This window comes from Clarias gariepinus, chromosome 4 (assembly GCF_024256425.1).
Source record: "Clarias gariepinus isolate MV-2021 ecotype Netherlands chromosome 4, CGAR_prim_01v2, whole genome shotgun sequence".
In the NCBI taxonomy this organism is placed as follows: domain Eukaryota; kingdom Metazoa; phylum Chordata; class Actinopteri; order Siluriformes; family Clariidae; genus Clarias; species Clarias gariepinus.
This window is the reverse complement of record NC_071103.1, coordinates 28,162,585-28,185,322: the sequence shown is the minus strand read 5'-3', so window position 1 is coordinate 28,185,322 and position 22,738 is coordinate 28,162,585. Positions and strand designations below refer to the sequence as shown.

General features: G+C 40.5%; 1 protein-coding gene across 1 annotated transcript in view; it reads left to right on the top strand.

The window, feature by feature from the left end:
* col6a4a (collagen, type VI, alpha 4a) overlaps positions 1-22,738 on the top strand; it is a 54,115-nt gene that overhangs the window by 11,253 nt on the left and 20,124 nt on the right. The window contains exons 3-10 of the mRNA XM_053494376.1: positions 16,591-17,175; positions 17,302-17,925; positions 18,060-18,677; positions 19,128-19,688; positions 19,793-20,350; positions 20,833-21,408; positions 21,660-22,241; positions 22,378-22,724. Coding sequence (XP_053350351.1) covers positions 16,591-17,175; positions 17,302-17,925; positions 18,060-18,677; positions 19,128-19,688; positions 19,793-20,350; positions 20,833-21,408; positions 21,660-22,241; positions 22,378-22,724 — 4,451 coding nt within the window. The remainder of the gene's footprint in view (positions 1-16,590; positions 17,176-17,301; positions 17,926-18,059; positions 18,678-19,127; positions 19,689-19,792; positions 20,351-20,832; positions 21,409-21,659; positions 22,242-22,377; positions 22,725-22,738) is intronic.

Below are 22,738 nucleotides of genomic sequence, written 5' to 3'. Positions count from 1 at the left end.
TTATGCTTTTATTAATTCTAGGTTGGACTATTGTAATGCCTTACTGTCTGGATGTTCAATTACATTAGGTGCATAAAAAAGTTTCAGTTAGCTTAAAATGTAGCAGCGAGAGTACTCACTATAACCAGAAGATACTGTATGAGCACATCACCCCTATCTTATCTTCACTGCATTGGCTACCATTATGATCCAGTTCGCCTAGTTCTATCAAAGGATGCAGGCTGCTTGTCAGTGCAACATACAGTATTATGAAATCTACAGCAGGAGGAAAGCTTTTTTTTTTCTTTTTTTTTTACAATTTTAAAAATTGTAATAATAACCTTCCAAATAATTATATAATAACCTTCCAAATAATATTTGGGAGTCAAACACAGTCTTAGTGTTTAAGTCTAGGCTAAAAACCCATTTTATTTAGCTAAGCATTTTTGTGAACACATTTTCTCTAAGTAAAGGAGCAGATCTGGGGGACTCATGGACGTAGAGTATTATGGTGAACTGTATGTTTAGATGCTCTCTACCCCACTCTAATTGATTACTCAGGTTTGTTGACGGTGAAGTGATCCCACATGTCTGTGTTTCCTTCTGGCTCTCCCTTTTAGTTATGCCCTCATAGTTAGTCCTAGGTCCCTGCTTGGACTCTGCATTAAATATACATTTCCCCTATGCATTATATGACTATGACCATACCACACTGTTATCTCTCCTTCTCTTCTCTTCTATTCCAAATATTCATTATTCCAAAATATTCTATGCATTATATGACTATGACCATACCACACTGTTATCTCTCCTTCTCTTCTCTTCTATTCCAAATATTCATTATTCCAAAATATTCATTTGGAATAGAAGATACATTTCCCCTATGCATTATACTGTATGACTATGATCATACCACACTGTTATCTCTCCTTCTCTTCTCTTCTCTTCTATGCTTTCTTCTTCTCTCTCTCTCGAGCTACATATGACTCTCCTGAGCTGCCAGTAATCCAGACACCTTATACCCTCTGACTTGTTCTGGTGCCTCTCTTCTGGTTGGAGATGTCATCGCATGGAGACCCCGTGTGGTATGCTTGGGAGGTGTGTGGTGACTAGGGAATGTTTCATATTACCATGAAGACTGTCCTGACCTCGGCTGATGCAGACTGCTGTTGTCTAAGGACTTGTGACTGCAGTCGCTCCATAGTCAGGACTAGGATTTCCAACATTCTACCTTAGCCTCAAAAAATGAACTAGACTCTATATTAACTTAAAGACATCTGTTATATCGAACTTCAAGCCACCTAACACACAGTATGACTGCTAAACAATTTCTGCTATTCATTTTAACTCAAATCAGGATGGGTTCCCTGTTGAGTCTAGTCCCTCTTAAGGACAATTTACTGTAATCATTTTGTTTTTGTATCATTGCCGCAAAAGTTTCGCGTTTGTATCAGCATTTAAATTATATAGCTTTTCCATTTATACAATAATAATAGTAATAGCAACTAGTTTTTGTTACATTTTTGTCTCATGTTCAGAGGACATGAGATTGTCTGTTGTTCTCTGTCTAAGAACAACAGGCGGAATTCTGCTCAGAACAACTAAACTCCGACTCAGGTACGATATAATGGATAATTTTCAGCTTGTCCAGTGTGTAGCTAACACTAAGGCTAGCCCACAGGAGCACACCTCTTCTGCGCTTCACGTGTCCAACAGGTTTGCTCTCCTCAGTGATGCACCTGCTGAGAAACCTGAAAGAGCTCTGATTATAGGAGACTCCATATTGAGGCACGTGACATTAGCTAGGCCTTTAGGGGCGCCAGCGGCAGTGGTTAGGTGTATCCCGGAAGCCAGAACACCGGACATAGCAGGTAATCTTGGGGCTCTATGACAGCATAGGTTCTCAAAGATAGTGGTACAGAGCTAATGATATACGCCTTCGTCAGTCAGAGGTTAGCAAGAGTAACTTTACAGAGGTGTTTAAACTAGCGAAGGCGATGTCTGATGAAGTAATATGCTCTGGTCCCATCCCAATGAGACGTGGCAACATAGCTTACAGCAGGTTATGGTCGCTGAACCGCTGGATGTACAGGTGGTGCTCTGAAAATAACGTGGGCTTCATAGACAATTGGAAGACCTTTCAGGGCATTGTTGGCCTGTTAGGGTGAGACGATGTCCATCCCACTTGGGGAAGGTGCTGCTCTCATTTCTTGTAGTATAGCTCATAGTCTCAGGAGGTCTAGTTAATCGGTGACAATCCAGAGCCCAGGCCAGGGAGCAGACAGTCAGGCTAAGCCACCCATCTGCTAGCTGCGTAGAGTTGTCACTCAGGGTTCATCATATTGAGACTGTGTCCGTTCCCCAAGCTTAGCAAAAATGTAGAAAAACTGTTTTAGTAATTTAATTAACATATACCACAAACTCAGATCACACTAAATGCGCAACCGGCACCTCTGATTTGAAGCTGGGACATTTAAATATTATCCCCTGCATCTAAAGAGGTTATTATTAATTAAATTATCACAGATCAGGAATTTGATATACTCTGTTTAACAGAAACCTGGATTAAACAGGATGAGTATGTAGCTTTAAATGAAGCTAGTCCTCCAGAATATAACTACATACACCAGCCTCGGTTAACTGGTAGAGGAGGAGGCCTTGCAATTATTTACAATGATAATTTGACTATCGTACAAAAACAAAGACACAAATTAAATTTATTTGAAGTTTTTATAGTGACATAACAAGTGTAGCTACAAATATGAAGTCAGCTCAGTCGATCCCGCTAATCATCATTTACAGATGTCCAGGGCCATACTCTTTGTAAATTTGCAGATTTCCTCTTAAACCTAGTCGTTTCCGTAAACAAAGCGTTAATTGCTGGAGATTTTAATATTCATTTTGAGAATCCAGAAGACCTTCTGCGTAGAGAATTTATGTCCATACTGGACTCAGTAGGAGTAAATCAGTGTGTAGTAGGACCCACTCATAACGTACATTCACATCAAATACCACACAGAGCTTTACTAGTAATCTCCCAGAGTTAACAACTTTGATTGGATCACCGTTTCACAGGCGACTGAATATTTAGAGTCGACGTTCCGTTATACCTTAGAATATGTAGCTCCAGTTAAAAGAAAAATTATTAGAGATAAGAAACTCTCTCCCTGGTATAACGACACTACGCGCACTTTAAAACAGACAGCTCGGAAATTAGAACGTAAATGGCGTCAAACTAAATTGTTAGTATTTCAAATAGCATGGAAGGAGAGCATCCTGAACTATAGAAAAGCTCTTAGTGTAGCTAGATCAACATATCTTTCCACTCTTATAGAAAATAACAAAAATAATCCTGGATTTTTATTTAATATTGTAGCCAAATTAACTAGAAATAAGACCACTTCAGAAAACTTTACAACAACATTGTGCAATAGTGAGGACTTTATGAACTTTTTTTATAATGAAATTGTAAATATCAGGCATAAAATTGAGGCTTTGAAACCAGACAGTGCAATTGATGCAGATGTTAAACTAAATATGTCAGATCGGTACCTAGAATACTTTACTCCCCTTGAAGAGAATGAACTAATTTCACTCATCTCTTCAGCAAATTCATCAACCTGTATATTAGATCCTATACCAACACATTTTCTTAAACAGATAGTACCAGCAATAACAGAACCCCTGTTGAGAATAATCGATTCCTCGCTCAGCATTGGGTATGTTCCAAAATCTTTTAAACTAGCAGTTATTAAACCGATCATTAAGAAACCTGACCTCGACCCCTCTGAGCTGTCCAATTACAGGCCAATATCAAACCTCCCTTTTATCTCTAAGATTTTCGAAAAGATAGTAGCAGAGCAGCTCTGCTCATATCTACATAGAAATAGCATACATGAACTGTATCAGTCAGGATTTAGGCCTCATCACAGCACAGACACAGCACTCGTTAAAGTAGTAAATTACCTCCTTTTGGCCTCAGGGATCAGGGTTGTGTAACTATGCTTGTATTACTCGACCTCAGTGCAGCTTTTGACACCATTGATCATAGTATTCTTCTTCACAGATTAGAAAATGTAGTAGGAATTAAGGGTACAGCCCTTTCCTGGCTCAGATCCTATTCGGCCGATCGTTATCAGTATGTAGATTTAAATGGTGATTATTCTGCATGCTCTCCAGTGGAGTTTGGTGTTCCACAAGGTTCAGTTTTAGGCCCACTTCTTTTTTCCCTTTATATGCTTCCTCTGGGCAACATAATCCATAAACATGGTAGTAGTTTTCATTGTTATGCTGACGACACACAGTTATATGTCTCATCAAAACCAGATAAAAAAAACAGCTCACTAAAGTTGAGCAATGTGTGCAGGACATAAGAGATTGGATGCTAATTAACTTCCTTTTGCTTAATCCTGATAAGACAGAAGTTCTAGTCATAGGACCGCATTCAGCTAGAAGTAGGATTTTAGATCACACTGTAACATTAGATGGCCTTTCTGTTCCATCAAGTGCATCAGTAAAAGACCTTGGTGTGATTATAGATTTCAGCCTTTCATTTGAAGCTCATGTAGATAATATTACCAGGATAGCATTTTTCACCTCAGAAATATTGCCAAGATAAGAAATACATTGTCTGTAAACTATGCAGAAAAACTAGTTCATGCTTTTATTAATTTTAGGTTGGACTATTGTAATGCCTTACTGTCTGGTTGTTCAACTAGATGCATAAACAAGCTTCAGCTTGTTCAGAATGCAGCAGCGAGGGTCCTCACTAGAACCAGAAGATGCGAGCACATCACACCTACCTTATCTTAACTTTATTGGCTCCCCGTGAAATTTTGCATTGATTTTAAAATACTACTCTTGACATATAAAGCATTAAATGGTCTCGTGCCGCAGTATCTGAGCAAATTACTAGTGTCTTACGATCCACCACGCCTACTTCGATCAAAGGATGCAGGCTGCTTGTCAGTACTGCGTATTATAAAATCTACAGCTGGGGGCAGAGCTTTTTCTTACAAAGCTCCAAAATTATGGAATAGTCTTCTAAATAATGCGCGAGACTCAGACACAGTGTCTCAGTGTTTAAGTCCAGGCTAAAAACCTATTTATTTAATCAAGCATTTTTATAAATAGATTTGTCTCGGGTAAAGGGGCAGATCTGGGGGACTCATGGACGTAGAGTATTATGGTAAACTGGTATGTTTAGATGCTGTCTTCTCACCTCTCATTGATCACTTAGGTTTGTTGACGGTGAGGTAATTGTTTGCTTTACATCTCTGGAAGCCCTCATGTCTGTGTTTCCTTCTGGCTCTCCCCTTTTAGTTATGCTGGTATAGTTAGTCCTGCCGGAGTCTCTGCTTGCACTCTACACTAAATATACATTCACATTATACATTATGTGACTGCGTCCATACCTGTTATCTCTCCTCTTCTGTTCTGTTCTCTCTCCCCCTTTCTCTCCTCCCTCTCTCCTTCCCTCTCTCTCTGTCGAGCTACACATGTCATTCCTGAGCTGCCAGTAATCCAGCTCCCTCTGCCCTCCACACCTGTCTGACCCATCCTGGTGCTCCGCTTCTGGTTGGAGATCTCGTCGCATGGATGCCCTGTATGTCTCTTTGGGATGCGTCTGGTGTCTGGGGATGGTTTTACTCTACCATGAAGACAGTTCTGGCCTTGACTGGTGTTGACAGCTGTTTCTCTGAGGACTTGACTTGGCTGCAGTTGCTCGATAGTTCAAGACTGGAATTTCTACCTGAGAAAGTCTACCTGAGTCTCTAATAACTACCTGGACTCCATGTTAACATCAATTAACATCAACTGTTATAGCTGAACTGACGGTCACCCAACACACAGTATAAATGCAGATCAATTCCTGCTCTCTGTTTCACCCAAATAAGGATGGGTTCCCTGTTGAGTTTGGTTTCTCTCAAGGTTTCTTCCTATTACCATCTCAGGGAGTTTTTTCTTGCCACTGGTGCCTGCGACTTGCTCACCAGGGACAGTCTGCCCATTTTGATTCATGCACACTCATATTCCATACAGACTTAAATAATTCTTTTGATTCTGTAAAGCAAATGTGCGACACTGACCATTGTTAAAAGCACTATACAAATAAAATCTAATTAAATTGAATCAAATTAAAATTATATAGGGTTTCAAACATAAGGTATTTTGCACACAGGTCCTACATTTAAATAAATGTGATGTGTACTCTGTCTAATAATTTGAGCACTGGTTAACCATAACACTACAACTGAAAAATCAACATGTCACCAAACTGGCGTTTCTGTGGGTGTTACTTAAGAGGTCAGGTTGCCAGCTTGATTGTCATTCACACACACTGCAGGAAATTAGGGAATGCCACTTGGTCTAATCTGCTGTGTCTTGTGTCTTTGGGCTGTGGAAGGAAATCAGAATACTCAGGGGAAACTGACGAAGCACTGAGAGAACATATAAACTTCATGTACACTGTGCCAGCACAGGAATTAAAGGAATCACTAAGGCACCATGCTTTATGTATTTTAAACACATATACACTCACACACACACACACATGTAAATGTCATCAGTCAAAACATAAGTTACAAAGTAAATACTCTGTGTATTTTTTTTTTTTTTTTTGTAAGGAATAGACTCCTTTACATTTATGCATTCAGAAATATAAAAGTTAAGCTATTAATTAAGTGAAGAAAATAAAACATGTCTCTCATGATCAAACAATCTTACTCTCATACAAAATCTGTGAGATTTTTATCCCCAGGCCTTAGAATGCCTGCAGAAGTATCCATTCTATATGATACCACTTAAAGTGGTCTAATCCACAACCTATTTTAGGCATGCTCACATTTTTCACATTGTTTCTACAGCAGTGGCTTTTCATATTAATCAAACTGGCCTCATATGTGGGCTTGTCTTTGCTATGTTGTTTAGTCACTAAGTAATACAAGAATCTTCTGTTATCTTTCATGATGGCCATTGTCCTGTGTTCTCCTGCTGCAGTTTGAGTTTGTTTACCTTACCAAATTTCTCCCTGAAATTCACTGCTATTCCTGCTCCCACATATGCTCTCACACAATGTGCTAAGGTGTGTTCTAGTTGAGTGGTGAATCATTGTCATCTATTTGTCTAGGTGTGAATTGTATTCTGTAGTTGTGGGATTAGTCTGAATAAGGGTCACAAGGGTCATAAATGTCATCGTCGAACTGTGTTACCTATTCTCCTATGGAAATTGTCCAATGTTGACATTACCATGCCCTTCCACCTTACAAATCATGAAATCGCTAGCCAGTTCGCTCAGCCCATGCAATGCCTTTGTGATGGCCTTGTTTTTCCTACAGTTACATCGATTATTAACAGAACTCTTCCTTAGTAGTTGTTTACCCCCTTTATCTGTGTCACTGCCACTGACAGTGTCAGTGCTGGCATGATTAACAACTGCATCTTCCTCTAAGGCAGGTTGGGTATCTTTGATACTCACACAGCAAGAACTATACTGGGAATTGTCTTAACCAGATGCACTCGAATGTCTTTTGGTCCTTTAAGCTATCCAGCTTTTCTTCCACCACAATCTAGACACCTTGCTTGAGGTTTGCCTGTGTGGGCTCAGTGGGCATCTTTCACTTGTTTATGGACTACAGACAAAATAAAGGACAGGTTTGCACAAAAAGCCAACATTTTATCCTTATATTAACCCGTCAGTTGTCTTGAGGTTTCTGAGGTCCTATACCTGCAGGGGGCCTGCCAAACAGCACCTCAAATGGGCTCAAATTTTACCTTTCTCTAACGCTAGTCCTCATGTGCATTAGCTTTTACCCAAGATAAACCAGTTTCTGCACAACATTTTGTCAATTTGTTTTTTGAATGTGCCATTTTCTCTTTCCATTGCTCCTGGAAATTGTTTCACTGTAATGTTTGGAATTAATAGTAATACCATGTTGTATCTAAGTCATTCTGCTTCTGTCATGTGAGCTGTTTTCTGTTCTAGTAACAACTGTGACACAGCATATAGGACAAGAAGAGTTAGATCACTGTAGCCTACAATATCTCTAGATGCATTAACTGCTTTTTTTTTTAGCTGCTGTAACACCTTTGTAAGGCATGGGGAGTCCTGCCACAACATAATTCAGTTTGCCTAAAAAGTAAGCAACAGGTCCCAGTTTTTGTCTTGTAGCAATACTGATGTCATGCATCATGTTTTTTCATTAAGTCTTTGTGTGAATGATCTGTTTGGATATTGTATACCTAATGTGGGTGTGTGTTGTAAAACTCTTTTTAAATTCCTTGTTTTGCTTTGTGAGTCCAACTACTGTAAGTGCACTGTGGGCCAGTAGGGCCTTTCCATGAACTATAGAGCCTAATCTAGAATGAACATTTTGCAGTGCAAACACATCCCTATGAAAGACATTCATTTTTGATAATTGGTTTCGGTATGTTTTGGAGGGCTTCAATTCTTCTGCTGAGGTCAAATGACCTAAATATTTCACTGCAGTTTAGTTAGGCTAGCTTTGTGTCCCTCCTTAGGGAGGTGTAATGTAATTGTGTCCTTTTCATACTGTTCTATTGGACGCGCCACTAAAAGACAATCATCTATTTATTTAAGAAGAACCGTGCCTGGGGTCAGTGTCAACATCGTGGGCTTGTGTCAACATGGTAAAAGGGTGTGGCTTTTTTTTCTCTAAAATTCACTCCAGATAAATTAACTTCTACAGCACTTCTGATCCCAAAACAGTATTTTTAACACAAACACAAGTCCTTTTTTCCAACCATTCTTCTTTATTCTTTATGAGGTGTCTCAGCATGTATTGTATGTGTGCAGTGCAGTGCAGATCATCAGGATTCCTGCACCTGAGTCTACTAGAAATTTCATGGGTTTTCATGGGTCACACAACATGAACATCGGCATTTCACTATAAGTAACATTAGAATGTTTTGCATAATTATCAGTTGGAGAATACTTGGTGTTTTGAATATAAAATTGTTTACATTAGCATTTTTTTTCTTTTATCAGTATCAGAGTGTGGAGTTAGCTCAAGCATGTCTTCTTGCAAAGTATAGTCAATTGTAACTCACTCAATCTTTCTGGCCTGTCCTCCACAGATTAACCTATCAGTCAGTCAGTCTTCCCCATCAGCATTGTCTTCTAGTTGCTTCCCTCGTCCTCAGAGCCATCGTCTTCCTCGCCCTTGGCCACCTCCATGCCCAGGTGGTGTTTGCATGGTGACCATTTGCAGGAGAACAAGTTGAGCTCTGTGCGACTCATCATCACACATCTTGGTATTTCTTTGCTTTTTTACCATCAGTTCAATCAATTTTAGTTTTCTAGTGCCCCAGGTGACGCACAAGTATTCCTTCAGGCTGTTCATGAAGTTGTTTCTCAGGTGGGCTTCATATCATATCTCAGTCCATGTTAAGGAGTGAGATATCTACACCCAACTTGCGACCCATGACCCATGACCCATGGTTCATTTGGGGTGGGTCTAAACCCTAGATTGTCTAGATTGTCCTAGTTTAGTCTAGTTTAGATTGTCCACAAACTTATGACCACCCACTTCTCTCAGATCTGGGAATTGATTATGCAAGTCTTTATTGTCACTTAACACACTGAACAGATACATTATGTGCAAGTCTTATCATTAGTCTTCATCTGTGATTTACTACATTTTTACATGCTTCAGTTGTCTACATTTCAAAAGTTGACCAGTTCACTGGTTCTTTCAGTTTACTTGCTTTTTTCTTTTTTTCTAACTTATCTTCACTTTGAGTCATGTTTTGCTTAAACTTCTCTTTTCAGGAAAATCACACCCACATATTATACTGATTTAAAGACAGTGGCCCATAGTCATGGAATATGAACTTGACATTTGGATGACGACAAGACTCCAAAATAACATGTTCTTTTTTACATTTGCCTTTAAACATTGTTCTCGTAACAATTTACAAATATCTGTAAATTAACCCTACCGATTTATTTTCAGAAGTTTCTTGCATTCAGCTCATCAGCTACAATGGCAAACATATAGCTCTATAGGGGACTCAAACCCCATGTATTGGTTATACAAAGGTGGTATACACTGAATTTCATTTAGTCGAATGTTGGACAGCGCAGTGAGTCCAGGTTCTGTCACGCTGGAACTCAATTCTGCATTTCAGATTAAATAAAGCTTCCCAGGTGCCGTGTACTGCAACTCCCTGGACTCTCCCTTTATCTCAATCACAGGCTCCTATTAAAGATTGTGGTCTCAAAACAAGACAAGAGAGGATCTGGAAAGCAAAAAGGTTTATTTCTGCGTAAGATGTCTCTGTTACACACATTCACACAGTGTCTGTAAGAGAGATGCACCTCTTTCATCTTTATGTATGTATTTACTGTATGCACACACACACACACACACACACACACACACACACACACACACACACAATAGTATCCGGGATAGTGATGTCCTTGAAAAGCAGGTGGCTTGAAACTCACTTATTATACATAATTGTGTTTTTTTCTTTTTATGTCTCTAAAGTTTCAGTTGATAGACAAGAAAAAGAAAATTTGCCTTCATTAAAAAATAAGTTAAAGTTTAAGTAGGCTTTATTGTCACTTCAACTATATACAGTTAGTACACAGTGAAACAAAACAACGTTCCTCCAGGACCAAGGTGCTACATGCAACATAAATTTACAACATAAATTAACAGAAAAACTGAACTAGCTAACTAAGAGGCCTAGTTAGCTGGTTTGCAGAGACAAGACAGATAGTCCTAACATAAATTACAACATAAATTAACAAAAACTAGCTAGCTAAGGAAGACTATCTACAGGGTTTTTACAGACAACAGACAACATAAAGTGCACGTGCAAATTCAATTCAATTAAATTTTATTTATATAGCGCTTTTGACAATGGTCATTGTCTCCAAGCAGCTTCACAAAAATAAAAGAAATTATAATAAAAATAATAATAAAAATATATATATTTATATACAGAACAAAAATATAAACGCAACACTTTTGTTTTTGCTCCCATTTTTAATGAGATGAACTCAAAGATCTGAAACGTTTTCTACATAAACAAAAAAAACATATCTCTTAAATATTGTTCACAAATCTGTCTCAAATATTGTTCACAAATCTGTGCTGGGAGCACAGGAGCAGCATGCGTAGCTCCAACCATAATAAGGCAGAAATTAGCTGGAGCCTCCCTGATGGCCCGAGAAAGTTTGGCCCTTGCTCTTCTAAGCGCCACCTTATCTCTTATCACCCTATCACCTTATTATGTTTGTGGTAAAAAGATCCAGCATGTTTTTCCCTCTCGTTGCAAAGTCCACATATTGATGGAATCTGGAAAGCACTGACTTGAGATTTGCATGGTTAAATTCTCCAGCAACAATAAACAGTCCATCCGGGTGTGTATTTTGCAGTTCACTGATCTTTGTATACAGTCCCCATAGCGCTTCCTTAGCATTAGTGCTAGGTGGAGCATTGGAGGTGGAGCATTAGAGCCGGCCGGCTAGGGTTTGTTTTTAGCCTAGCACAGACTCCCGCCCGCTTGCCACGCCTCCGCCTTCTCGCACACCGCTTCCGATGTCCCCTTCTCTGGCCGCCGGCATCAGGGAACGCCGAGGCTTCAAATTCAATTTCAAATTCAAATTTTTTTTGTCACATACACAGTCATAAACAGTATGAAATGTAGTGAAATGCTTATACGACTGCCATTGACCCTAAAAGAGAATTAAAGTTTACAAATAAGAAATAAATATGAATAAAAGAAATACGATAGAAAAATTAAATAGAAAAATTAAATTAAACTAGGAAAAATAGAACTAAAAATAAAAATAGAAATATGCTAGGAAAAATAGAACTAAAAATAAAAATAGAAATATGATGTACATAAAAATAGAAATATACTGTACAAATTGAAATATACTGTACTGGGTGTGCAAATATGCATAGAACAAAGTGTCTTTGTGCAAAGGTTATTAAAGTGTCTTTGTGCACTGGTCCAGGATGTTAATGTAAACATGTAGTGTAGTTGTGAAGGTAGGAAGGAAGGTAGGTGTGAAGGTAGGAAGGTAGGTGTGCAAAGTTATTAAAGTGTCTTTGTGCAATGGTCCAGGATGTAAACGTACAACATGTAGTGTAGATATGAAGGAAGGTGTGCGTGTAATTGTCCATAGTGTCCATGGATGTAAAAAGATTGATTGATTGATCAATTATGAAAAGATTGTTTTAGTCCTGCATAGTGGTGTGGTTGTGGTTGAGAGACCTTATCGCCTGCGGGAAGAAGCTCCTCCTCAGTCTCTCTGTGTTGGCCTTCAGGGAGCGGAATCGCTTCCCAGACCGCAACAGAGTAAACAGTCCGTTGTTGGGGTGGCTGAAGTCCTTCACGATCTTCCTGGCCTTGGTCAAGCACCGCTTGCTGTAGATCGAGTGCAGGTCAGGGAGCTCGATGCGGATGATGCGCTCAGCTGATCGCACCACCCTCTGTAGAGCTCGTCTGTCCTGCATGGTGCTGTTCCCGAACCAGGTCGTGATATTTCCCGTCAGGATGCTCTCTATGGTGCAGGAGTAGAAATTCCTGAGCACCATGGAGGGCAGTCTAAAGTTTCTCAAGCGTCTGAGGTGGTAGAGACGCTGCCGGGCCTTTTTTACCACGGTGTTGATGTGACAGGACCATGCCAGGTCCTGCGTGATGTGAACACCGAGGTATCTGAAGCTGTCCACTCTCTCCACTGGGCTCCTGTTGATAACAGGGGTCTGGTAGTTCCTCACCTGCTTTTTACTGAAGTCCACTATCAGCTCCTTTGTCTTACTGACGTTCAGGAGGAAATTGTTCCTCTGGCACCAGTTCTCCAGATTTCCAACCTCCTCCAGGTAGGCCGTCTCATCGTTGTTTGTGATCAGGCCCACCACAACAGTGTCGTCAGCAAACTTGATAATGGTGGTGGAGTTGGTAGTGGCCACGCAGTCGTGGGTGTACAGAGAGTACAGCAGGGGGCTCAGAACACAACCCTGGGGGGCTCCAGTGCTGAGAGTGAGGGGGGCTGAGACATGTCCGCCCATCCTTACTGCCTGTGGTCTGCCAGTCAGAAAATTGGAGATCCACTGACACATTGATGAGCTGAGTCCCAGGTGCTCCAGCTTGGTGGTAAGTGTGGAGGGAATTATGGTATTAAATGCAGAACTGTGATCGATGAAGAGCATTTTAACATAATTCCCTTTCATAGTGTCCAGGTGAGTAAGTGATGTGTGGAGAAGATGAAAGATTGCATCGTCTGTGGAACTGTTCTGGCGGTATGCAAACTGTAGTGGGTCCAGTGTGTCGGGTAGTGAAGAAATGATGAAGTCTCTGACCAGGCGTTTAAAGCACTTCATTACTACTGAGGTGAGGGCTACAGGGCGATAGTCATTGAGGGAAGCAGGATGAGGTTTCTTTGGGACAGGAACAATGATGGACTCTTTGAAGCATGTGGGGATCACCGACTGAGATAAAGAGATGTTGAATATCTCAGTGAACACAGGTGCTAGCTGGTCTGCGCAGGCTCTGAGGATACGGCCTGAGATGCCATCTGGTCCTGCTGCTTTCCTGGTGTTCACTCTCTTGAAGGCTCTCCTCACGTCATGCTCTGTGATGATAAACGCGCTTCCGGTGCTGGCAGTGACTTCCTGTCTGCAGCCGTTAGCGCCGCTAGCATTAGCATCGCTAGCGTCTTTAGCTGCAGCCTTGAAGCGAGCATAGAAAGTGTTCAGCTCGTCTGCCAGAGTCACGTCTGCGTTCATCATACCGGATGTTGGTGCTTTATAATCCGTAATTGTCCTTGATCCCTGCCACAGGCTCCTAGAGTCACTCTGTTGGAGCTGTGACTCTAGTTTCCTCCCGTAGCGCTGCTTTGCCTCTTTCACCGCCTTCAGGACGCTGTATGACGCAGCCTTGTACGGTTCCATGCCCCCGACGCGAGTCCCGTGTTGTAGGCAGCGGTGCGAGATCTCAGAGCGTCGCGGATGGTTTTATCCACCCACGGCTTCTGGTTGGGAAACGTTTTAATAGTCTTTTTTTCCACGGTATCATCCGCTAGTTTCACAATGAATCCCACAACCGCTTCCGTAAACACGCTGACGTCATCAGAGCTGTTTCTAAACATGTCCCAGTCTGCGTCATCGAGTGCGTCCTGTAACGCGGCCACCGATTGGTCCGTCCAGCGCGCGACCTCCCTCTGAACCGGAACTTCCTGTTTTAGCCTTTGTTTGTATTTTGGCATGAGGAAGATGGCGGCGTGGTCGGATTTACCAAACGGTGGACAAGATTGTGCCTTGTAGCCGTCCTTGACAGTTGTATAGCAGTGGTCCAGTGTCCTTTCGCCCCTGGTGGGGCAGGTGATGTGCTGATAAAAGTTCAGCGCTGCGCGTTTGAGGTTGGCACTGTTAAAGTCCCCCGACACAATAAGCGCAGCGTCCCGGTGTTGTGTTTGTTGTTGTGTGAGTGCCTCATGCAGCTCGCATAAGGCAGTGTCCGTGTCCGCTTGTGGTGGAATATAAACGGCGCTGATTATGACCGATGTAAACTCCCGAGGTAGATAAAAAGGACGACACATGATGGGCAATAGTTCCAGATTTGGTGTGCAGGAGCGTGTGAGAGGAACAACGCTTGCGCTGTTGCACCAGCTGCTGTTCACCATTAAACACACGCCGCCTCCCCTTGACTTCCCCGAGTCCCGTGTCCTGTCCATGCGGTGAACCGAGAAGAACTCGCCCGGCTGGATGGCGTGGTCCAGCACCGCTGGGTTCAGCCATGTCTCGGTGAAGCAGAGGATATTGCAGTCCCGAATGTCTCTCTGGAACCCCATCCTGGCCCTGAGGTCATCGAGCTTGTTTTCCAGTGACTGGACGTTTGCGAGCAGGATGCTAGGCAGAGGTGTGCGGTGTGCACGGGTTCTCAGCCTGTTCCTGACGCCGGCTCGTTTCCCCCGGGTCCGCCGCTTCGCGTCGCGTCCTTTGTTGTCCCTCAGGATCTCACTCGGCCAGCTCGGATCCGGAGTTAAAAACGTTGAATTGTGAGTACATTGTATACCAATAGAAACAAGAGTGTCTCTATCATAACTAATGTTCTCCATGGTGGTAATTTTGCCGGTTTTAAAACGCTGTAAACTAACTTAAAGAACAAAAACAAAGAAAAGGTGGTCGGAGCAGTCGTAACGGCAGCTGACCTCACCGCCGCCATCTTGGAAATGTGGCCTGGTTCCCACAGCAAGCCGAGGTCGCGTAGCTTTTCCCGTAGCTCATCGTAGATGTCGTTAACCGGGTTATTTAGGTACAAAAGTGCCTGGTGGTTGTATGTACGGACACCAGTCGCAATGATATCCATACACAGAGTAAAATAAATGCTCTAAACAACCTAGCACCATTTTGGCTCCGGAGCGGCCGCTGCGTGCTGCTGCCGCGCCGCCATCTTGGATATAACCAACTCATGCAGAGTTTAAGGCATGTAGTATCAAGCTTTTACATTTTTCCATAGCAGCTTTTAGCATAGTTGTTTCACCTTTATGGAAATTTGGGAGTGTTTTTTATGCATGTTTTATGTTAGGTTTTTTAGGCTTTGTATGAACACAACAGTTTAGAACATATGGGGTTTATCAGCACCCACTATGTACAGCTGTGCATACAAAACTGTGATAAATGTTGACTTCCACATGTGTTTGGGAGTTCTTACTCTGTAATTTAGACCTTCTTCTACAAACGCTTTGATAAGAGATAACTCTGGTGCTTCCAGACTTCCTCTACGCCAAAACAACGTAACCCACTGTGTTATTGAGGGCATTAATGGCTTTAGGCATGGTTTTATATCCAGGCTCCGGCCTATGTCTGTAACTAATAAGATGACACAAGTACTGTATGCACCTTTTTATGTCATCTCCAATTAATTGGAATAACCACAGGTGGACTCCAATCACAGTCTAGTCAAACTGTAATTTGAACTTAATTTCAACTGTTTTAGCCAAGAGTATAAAAACATAGTACATGTGGTGAGGTGGGGGGATGTTGTCACTTTTTATCATGAATTACTGTGTGTGACTTAATAGAGGAAAAAAATAATTAAACCAAACTTTATTTGAACCTGTAGTTCAAGGAAGTATGCAAAACGGTAATGGGACTAAATGTTGTTGTTTTTTTAAGCCACTATATATTTACACAACAATTGGGTAATAAGAGCATCACATTATAGCAGCATGGTGGCCTAGAGATTAAATTGTTGCCTTGCCTCCAGAGTCCGGGGTTTCAGGGGTTATGCATGTTCTCCCCATGCTTGGTTAGTTTCTTTAACAAGGTAGAGATATGTTAGGTTAATGAGCACTCCACCCAGGGTATAGCCAGCCTTTTCATACACATTCACATTTCATACAAACTTAAATATTCTGATAAAATTTCTTTGCGACAATGTCAATTGTTAAAAACACTATACAAATAAAATTGAATTGAATTGAATTCTGCCATAAAGTCAACAAAGCCACAAAAAGGTGTGGTCATCTTGTGATAAGTTTATATTCCTAAACTGTTTAATTATATCAAATTATAAAATTAATTAACTAACAAAATGTGGGTTATATTTTTGTGTTTTTATTTTCAGGATGCAAGGCTAACTTAGCTGACATTGTGTTCCTTGTTGATGGCTCTAGTACTATTGGTGATGCAGACTTCCTGAGGGTGAAGAAGTTTCTACACGATTTCCTAGTGGCTCTTGATGTCACACCTACTAAAGTCAAAGTAGGAATAGTACAGTTCAGTAATAGCCCCCAACATGAGGTCCAATTGGGGCAGTATGCAGACAAAAATGACCTGCTAGAGAAGGTCGACAAACTTACCTACCTAAAAGGAGGCACTGAAACTGGTAAAGCTCTCCAATTTATCGGAGACAATTACTTCACAAATTCAAGTGGTAGTCGAATCAGTCAGAGTGTGCCACAGATCGCTGTGGTGATCACAGATGGTGGCTCTGTTGATGAGATGAAGAGTCCAGCCACGGAGCTACGGAGAAAGGGGGTGTTAATCTTCACCATTGGGGTTGGTAAAGCTAGCATTACAGAGCTAGAGTCCATTGCTAACAAACCATATCAGCGTTTTGTACTGAGTTTTAAAGACTATGAGGAGCTGGTAAAAGCCACGAGCACCATAGTTGACAAAGTGTGTATTTCTACGGAGGCCCAACAGCAAGGTAATGTTTCAACAATTAGAAATAAACCTCATTCATCATCAACTTTAATAATACATAATAATATTGTAGTAAACCACTACTGAAACCAGTTCATTTTTTTTTCTGTTATACTGTTATTGCTTTCAGCTCTAGCTCCAAAGTTCAAAGATGTGCTTGTGTTGGTGGACAGCTCAGTTGAACAGACCCAAAAGGTGTCACAGTTCCTGAAACAACTAGTCAATCAACTTAACGTGGGGAGTACATTCAATCAAATGGCTTTGGCTCAGTTTAGCGAAAATGTTTCAGTGGAATTTCATTTTAATGCTTACAAAAGTAAAAGTGAAGTACTTGCACTTATTCCCAAATTTCAATTGCGAGGCACTGGACAGCGTAAACTTGGAAAGGCGATGGATTATGTGCGCACTCACCTCCTCACCTCTGAAGCAGGCAGCCGAATTGCAGAGGGAAATAAGCAGTATCTGCTGATCGTGAGCGAAGGGGAATCACATGATAATATACACAAAGCACTTCGTGCATTAAAGGATGAGGAAGTGACTGTTGTCAATGTTGACTTCAGCAAAGAACTATTTGTGCTAGAATCACCTGGTCTACCTGGAAGTCCTGGTCCACATGGTTCTGCTCCTGCACTTGGAGTCCCTAGCCTAAAGGAAGTTTCTTTTGTACATGATGCAAGAAACAAAAGTGCCATAGAATTAACACAAGATGTGAAGACTATCATTGAAACTAAGGAAACAGTGCAAGTAACTGGAGGTCAGATTGTCTTTGTTTTCAGTCACATGTCAAAACGATCATCAGAAATCACATACATTGTTCACCACTGATATTGAAATCCTTTAAAATTAACTAGATTTATAATAAAATGTAGTGTTTTTTTCTTTTCACAGACTGCAAATCAGCTCCAGTGGCAGATATAGTGTTTATTGTGGACGTGTCAGACAGCATTGCTATTTCAAACTATAGACTGGTTCGAAACTTTCTTCACCGTATGATTAATGGCTTGGAGATAACTTCTGATGGAGTGCGGGTTGGAATGGTGCTATACAGTGACACACCCACAGCTGACTTTTACCTAAATACTTTTGATAACAAAGACGACATTCTGCAGTACATTAAACTTTTACCCTTTAAGGGTGGGGAATCCAAAACTAGCAAGGCGCTGAAGTTTGCCAAAGATAAACTCTTCACCAATGAAACGGGCAGCCGACGTAATGTAGGAGTGCAGCAGATTGCTGTGGTCATAACTGAGGGGGACTCGCTGGATAATGTCACAAAACAAGCAACAGAGCTACGGCGAAGTGGAGTTCAGGTCTATGCCTTGGGAGTCACGAAAGATAATGTAGAGCAGCTGAAAGAGATTGCATCTTATCCTCCTGCGAGGTTTGTTTTCAGTGTGGAAAGCTTTGCTAGGCTTAATACAATGGAAAAAATTCTAAGGAAGACTCTGTGTAACAATGTTGTCCGATCAGCGGTTGACAAGTCTGTTAGATACACTTTAAAGCAAGGTAAGACATTACACATTCACCCTGATAAATCATAACAACTTGTGCAAACCACTTTACTCACAACTCAAAAAGCTCAGATACTGTTTACAATGGTTTTTTACCTTAACACATTCCAGTGCTTCATCTTAGGAAAATATGGATGCTTAAAGTAAGGTTGTGCTTGTATGGCTAGTCTTTGTCACAATGTCACATTAGGTAAATAAATATCTATACATAATACATATATTATGAAATCAGGATTATCAATTAGAATATTTTGCACTGAATAATTGCTTAAAACAAGTATCAACTTGCAACCCGCAAGGTGGGTCAGGTCAGGTTGCATTCTGAGTAAAATAGATTGCATTATCAAAAGTGTTAAGCTTTTCTCCTGGGTTTGTTTGTTTGTTTGTTTGTTTGTTTGTTTGTTTGTTTGAACAACTATGACATTAAGCATATTATAATTTTTAGGATGTGTCCAGACAGAAGAAGCAGACATCTATTTCTTAATTGATCATTCTGGAAGTATTGATTTAGCAGACTTTCAGGACATGAAAAAGTTCATTCTTGAGTTTTTGCTCATGTTTGCTATTGGACCAAAACAGGTTCATGTGGGGGTGGTGAAATTTGCCAGTGTCCCCACACTAGAATTTCGACTGGGTGAATATAATGACAGAGCCTCTCTTGAAAGGGCTGTGGACAGCATTCAGCAAATAGGTGGAGGCACACAGACTGGAGCCGCTCTGTCTTTCATGATCCCACTTTTTAAGGAGGCTCAAAAGACTCGTGGCACCAAGGTTGAAGAGATTCTCATTTTCATTACTCATGAAAAGTCCCAGGATGAAGTGAAAGAGCCAGCAGCAAAGTTGAGAGCACAGGGGGTGACCATCTACACCATTGGAGTGAAAGACGCAAATCAACCAGAGCTCCTTAAGATAGCAGCTGATCCAAAGAGGATGTACTTCGTCACCAACTTTGATGCACTGAAACCCCTCCAGAATAAAATTGTTACTGATATTTGTTTAGATGAGGGTAAGGGTGCTGAATGTACATGTAATTAAAGTTGATTAAAAAAATACATAAATTCTGATAATTATTAGGTGCATTGACTATCAATTATTTCTCTTTTTTTATAGCCTGCAAGAACATGGTAGCAGATGTAATTTTTTTGATTGATGGTTCATGGAACATTGACCTTAAAGACTTTTTGAAGATAAAAAAATTCATAAATACTATAATTTTGAAGTCGGTAATCAGCAAGGATAGTGTACAGTTCGGAGTAGTGCAATTTAGCTCAGACTTGCACGCTGAATTTTCCCTTAACACATTTTCCAACAAACATGAAATGCAGCAGACTATTAATGATATGAAGCAACGAGGTGGTGGGACAATGATTGGCAATGCACTCCGATTTGTGACAGAGTACTTTGATCCACAACAAGGGGGTCGTCTCAGCACTCCAAAGATTCTCATTGTGATCACGGATGGTGAATCTCAGGATGCTGTTGCTCAGCCTGCACAAGCCCTCAGAGACAAAGGCATTAAAATATACTCCATAGGAGGACGTAATGCCAACAGCAGACAACTGCGAGAGATCAGCGGGACTCAGGACAAAGTTTGTCTGGAAAGAGATTTTGATGCACTGGACTCCCTATATAAAGATCTCTTGCTTAAGATCTGCACTTCTGTTGATGGTGAGCCATACTTTTTATGTAGCAAAAATGTAGCAATTTTGCACCATGCTAGTAACACAATTAACATGATTTCACAAGGGCTATTTACTTTGTGGAACTAACTAACAAATCAGTGTTAATTTTCCTTATTAAGAAAAAAAGGTCTTAATAATTATTTAATTGTTTAACAATTCTAGAATATCAAAGTAAAATAGGGTTCTTTATAGAACTTTTTTTTCTGACATTGTGGGAGAACAAACACTCATTAGCTTTAACATTAAAACCACCTGCCTACTGTTGTGGAGTAGGCACTTCTCCTTGTGCTTTTTTTTCCTAAACCATCATTTTGTCTTCTTTGTCTTCTATAGGTCTGGATATACTTTATATAATTAATAGCTAAACATAATATCACAGTTTTCCTTTCATATAAGAGATTTATTAAAATGTTATTTATTTATGTTCTACTCATCATTTGGTCCTGTTTTTCATGATTCTTTTTTTAGATTGCCAGAAATCACAGGTAGCGGATGTTGTCTTTTTAGTGGATGATTCGGACAGCATCACCAAACCTGGCTTTGACAGTATGAAGTTTTTCATGAACTCAGTGATAAACACCACACAGGTTGGAAAAGACAATGTCCGTTTGTGTACTATTCTTTACTCTGACACACCAAAGATTAAATTTCCCCTTAATCGCTATTACAGTAAACGAGAAGTGCGGGATGCTATAAATGATCTAAAGCATACCGGTGGAAACACATACACAGCCAGGGCACTACTTTACTCACTGGACTACTTTAGTGAAGCCAATGGTGGAAGAGGGACAATAGGTGTCCCACAGATGCTGTTTGTCATCACTGATGGCCAGGCCACAGATGTACACTATTTATCTGACCCTGCTGATAAGCTTCAAAATCTTAGTGTTAGGGTTTATGGCGTTGGCGTGGCCGGTGCAGATACAAATGAGCTAAAGATCATAACCAAAGACAAAAGCAAGGTTTTCTATGTTCATGACTTTGAAGCTTTAAAGACCCTGCAAAAAAACATTTCCAGTGTGATCTGCAACAACACAAAACCAGGTACAGTAACTGCATGACATTAAAATATTATCTCTAAAAAAAAAAAGACTTTACATTCTTTTTTTTTAAACTGGAGTTATGTTTACATAGATGATATTTCTTTGAACCAATTCAAATAAATCAGATACTCCAGATAAATTGGATAAGTACTCCAGTGTTAAATTTGTCATAATTTTCTATCATATAGAGTACCATATTCTAATAACATCTTACATAACCTCTGATTTCAATCTGACTTCATTGTTTTTCAGAGTGTCAGAAAAAGGCAGCTGATTTGGTCATTTTGATTGACGGGTCTGAAAGCATTAAAGAGATGTCATGGAAGACTATGATAAGTTTTATGCTTAGTCTCATTGACAATCTTCGCATCAAACAAGACCTCTTTAGAGTTGGTGTAGCCCAGTTTAGTACACACTACAAAAAGGAATTTTACTTGAATGAATATAATAATGACATGGATGTGAAGACGGCCATTAAAGCCATTAAGCAAATGAAAGAAGAAACAAAAATTGGATATGCTCTAAAACAAGTGCAGGAGTTCTTCCATGCCAGTCGTGGGAGCCGCATTCAAGATGGAATTTCACAGAACCTGTTGTTGATCACTAATGGAGAATCACATGATGATGTTAAGGGCCCAGCTCATCAACTGAGGGCCATGGGGATTGAAATATTTGTGATTGGAATAGGTGAAATCTCATGGTCACAGATCAACTACATTGCTGCGTTACCTGACAGAGTGTTTTATGTGGACAATTTTGATCACCTCAAATTAAACAAAACAACACAGGAGGTGATCAATAGCATTTGCGATTCCAAACAAAAAGATCCAGAGAGTAAGTACAGAAGGCGATGTTAATTTTCCCTGAATATGAAGGTGCTGATACATGAGTATCATAACCTTTATTGGTTGATAAATCTTTACATTAAACAAATATTTCCAATTTATGCATTATTTGCTTCTTTTTACAGGTTGCACTGTAGATATTGGTATTGGATTTGATATATCCCGTGGTAGCTCACATTCACTCTTTAGTGGCCAGTATAGCCTGCAGACCTTCCTTCCTGAGATTATCAGACATATTTCCACTGTGAACAACTTGTGCTGTCTACCCGAGCAGCCTGTTCTACAAACTAACATTGGGTTCCGCCTGGTTGCTAGCGATGGCAAGATACTGCATGACATTAACTTTGAGCCCTACAGTGAAGCTTCAGTGAAGAAAGTGATGGACTATAAGAAGACTCAGGCTCTGGCTTTTAACACCCAGCTGCTACACTCTTTTCAGAATAAGTTTGCAGCATCCAAAGCTGGTGTTAAAGTAAGAAATACTAT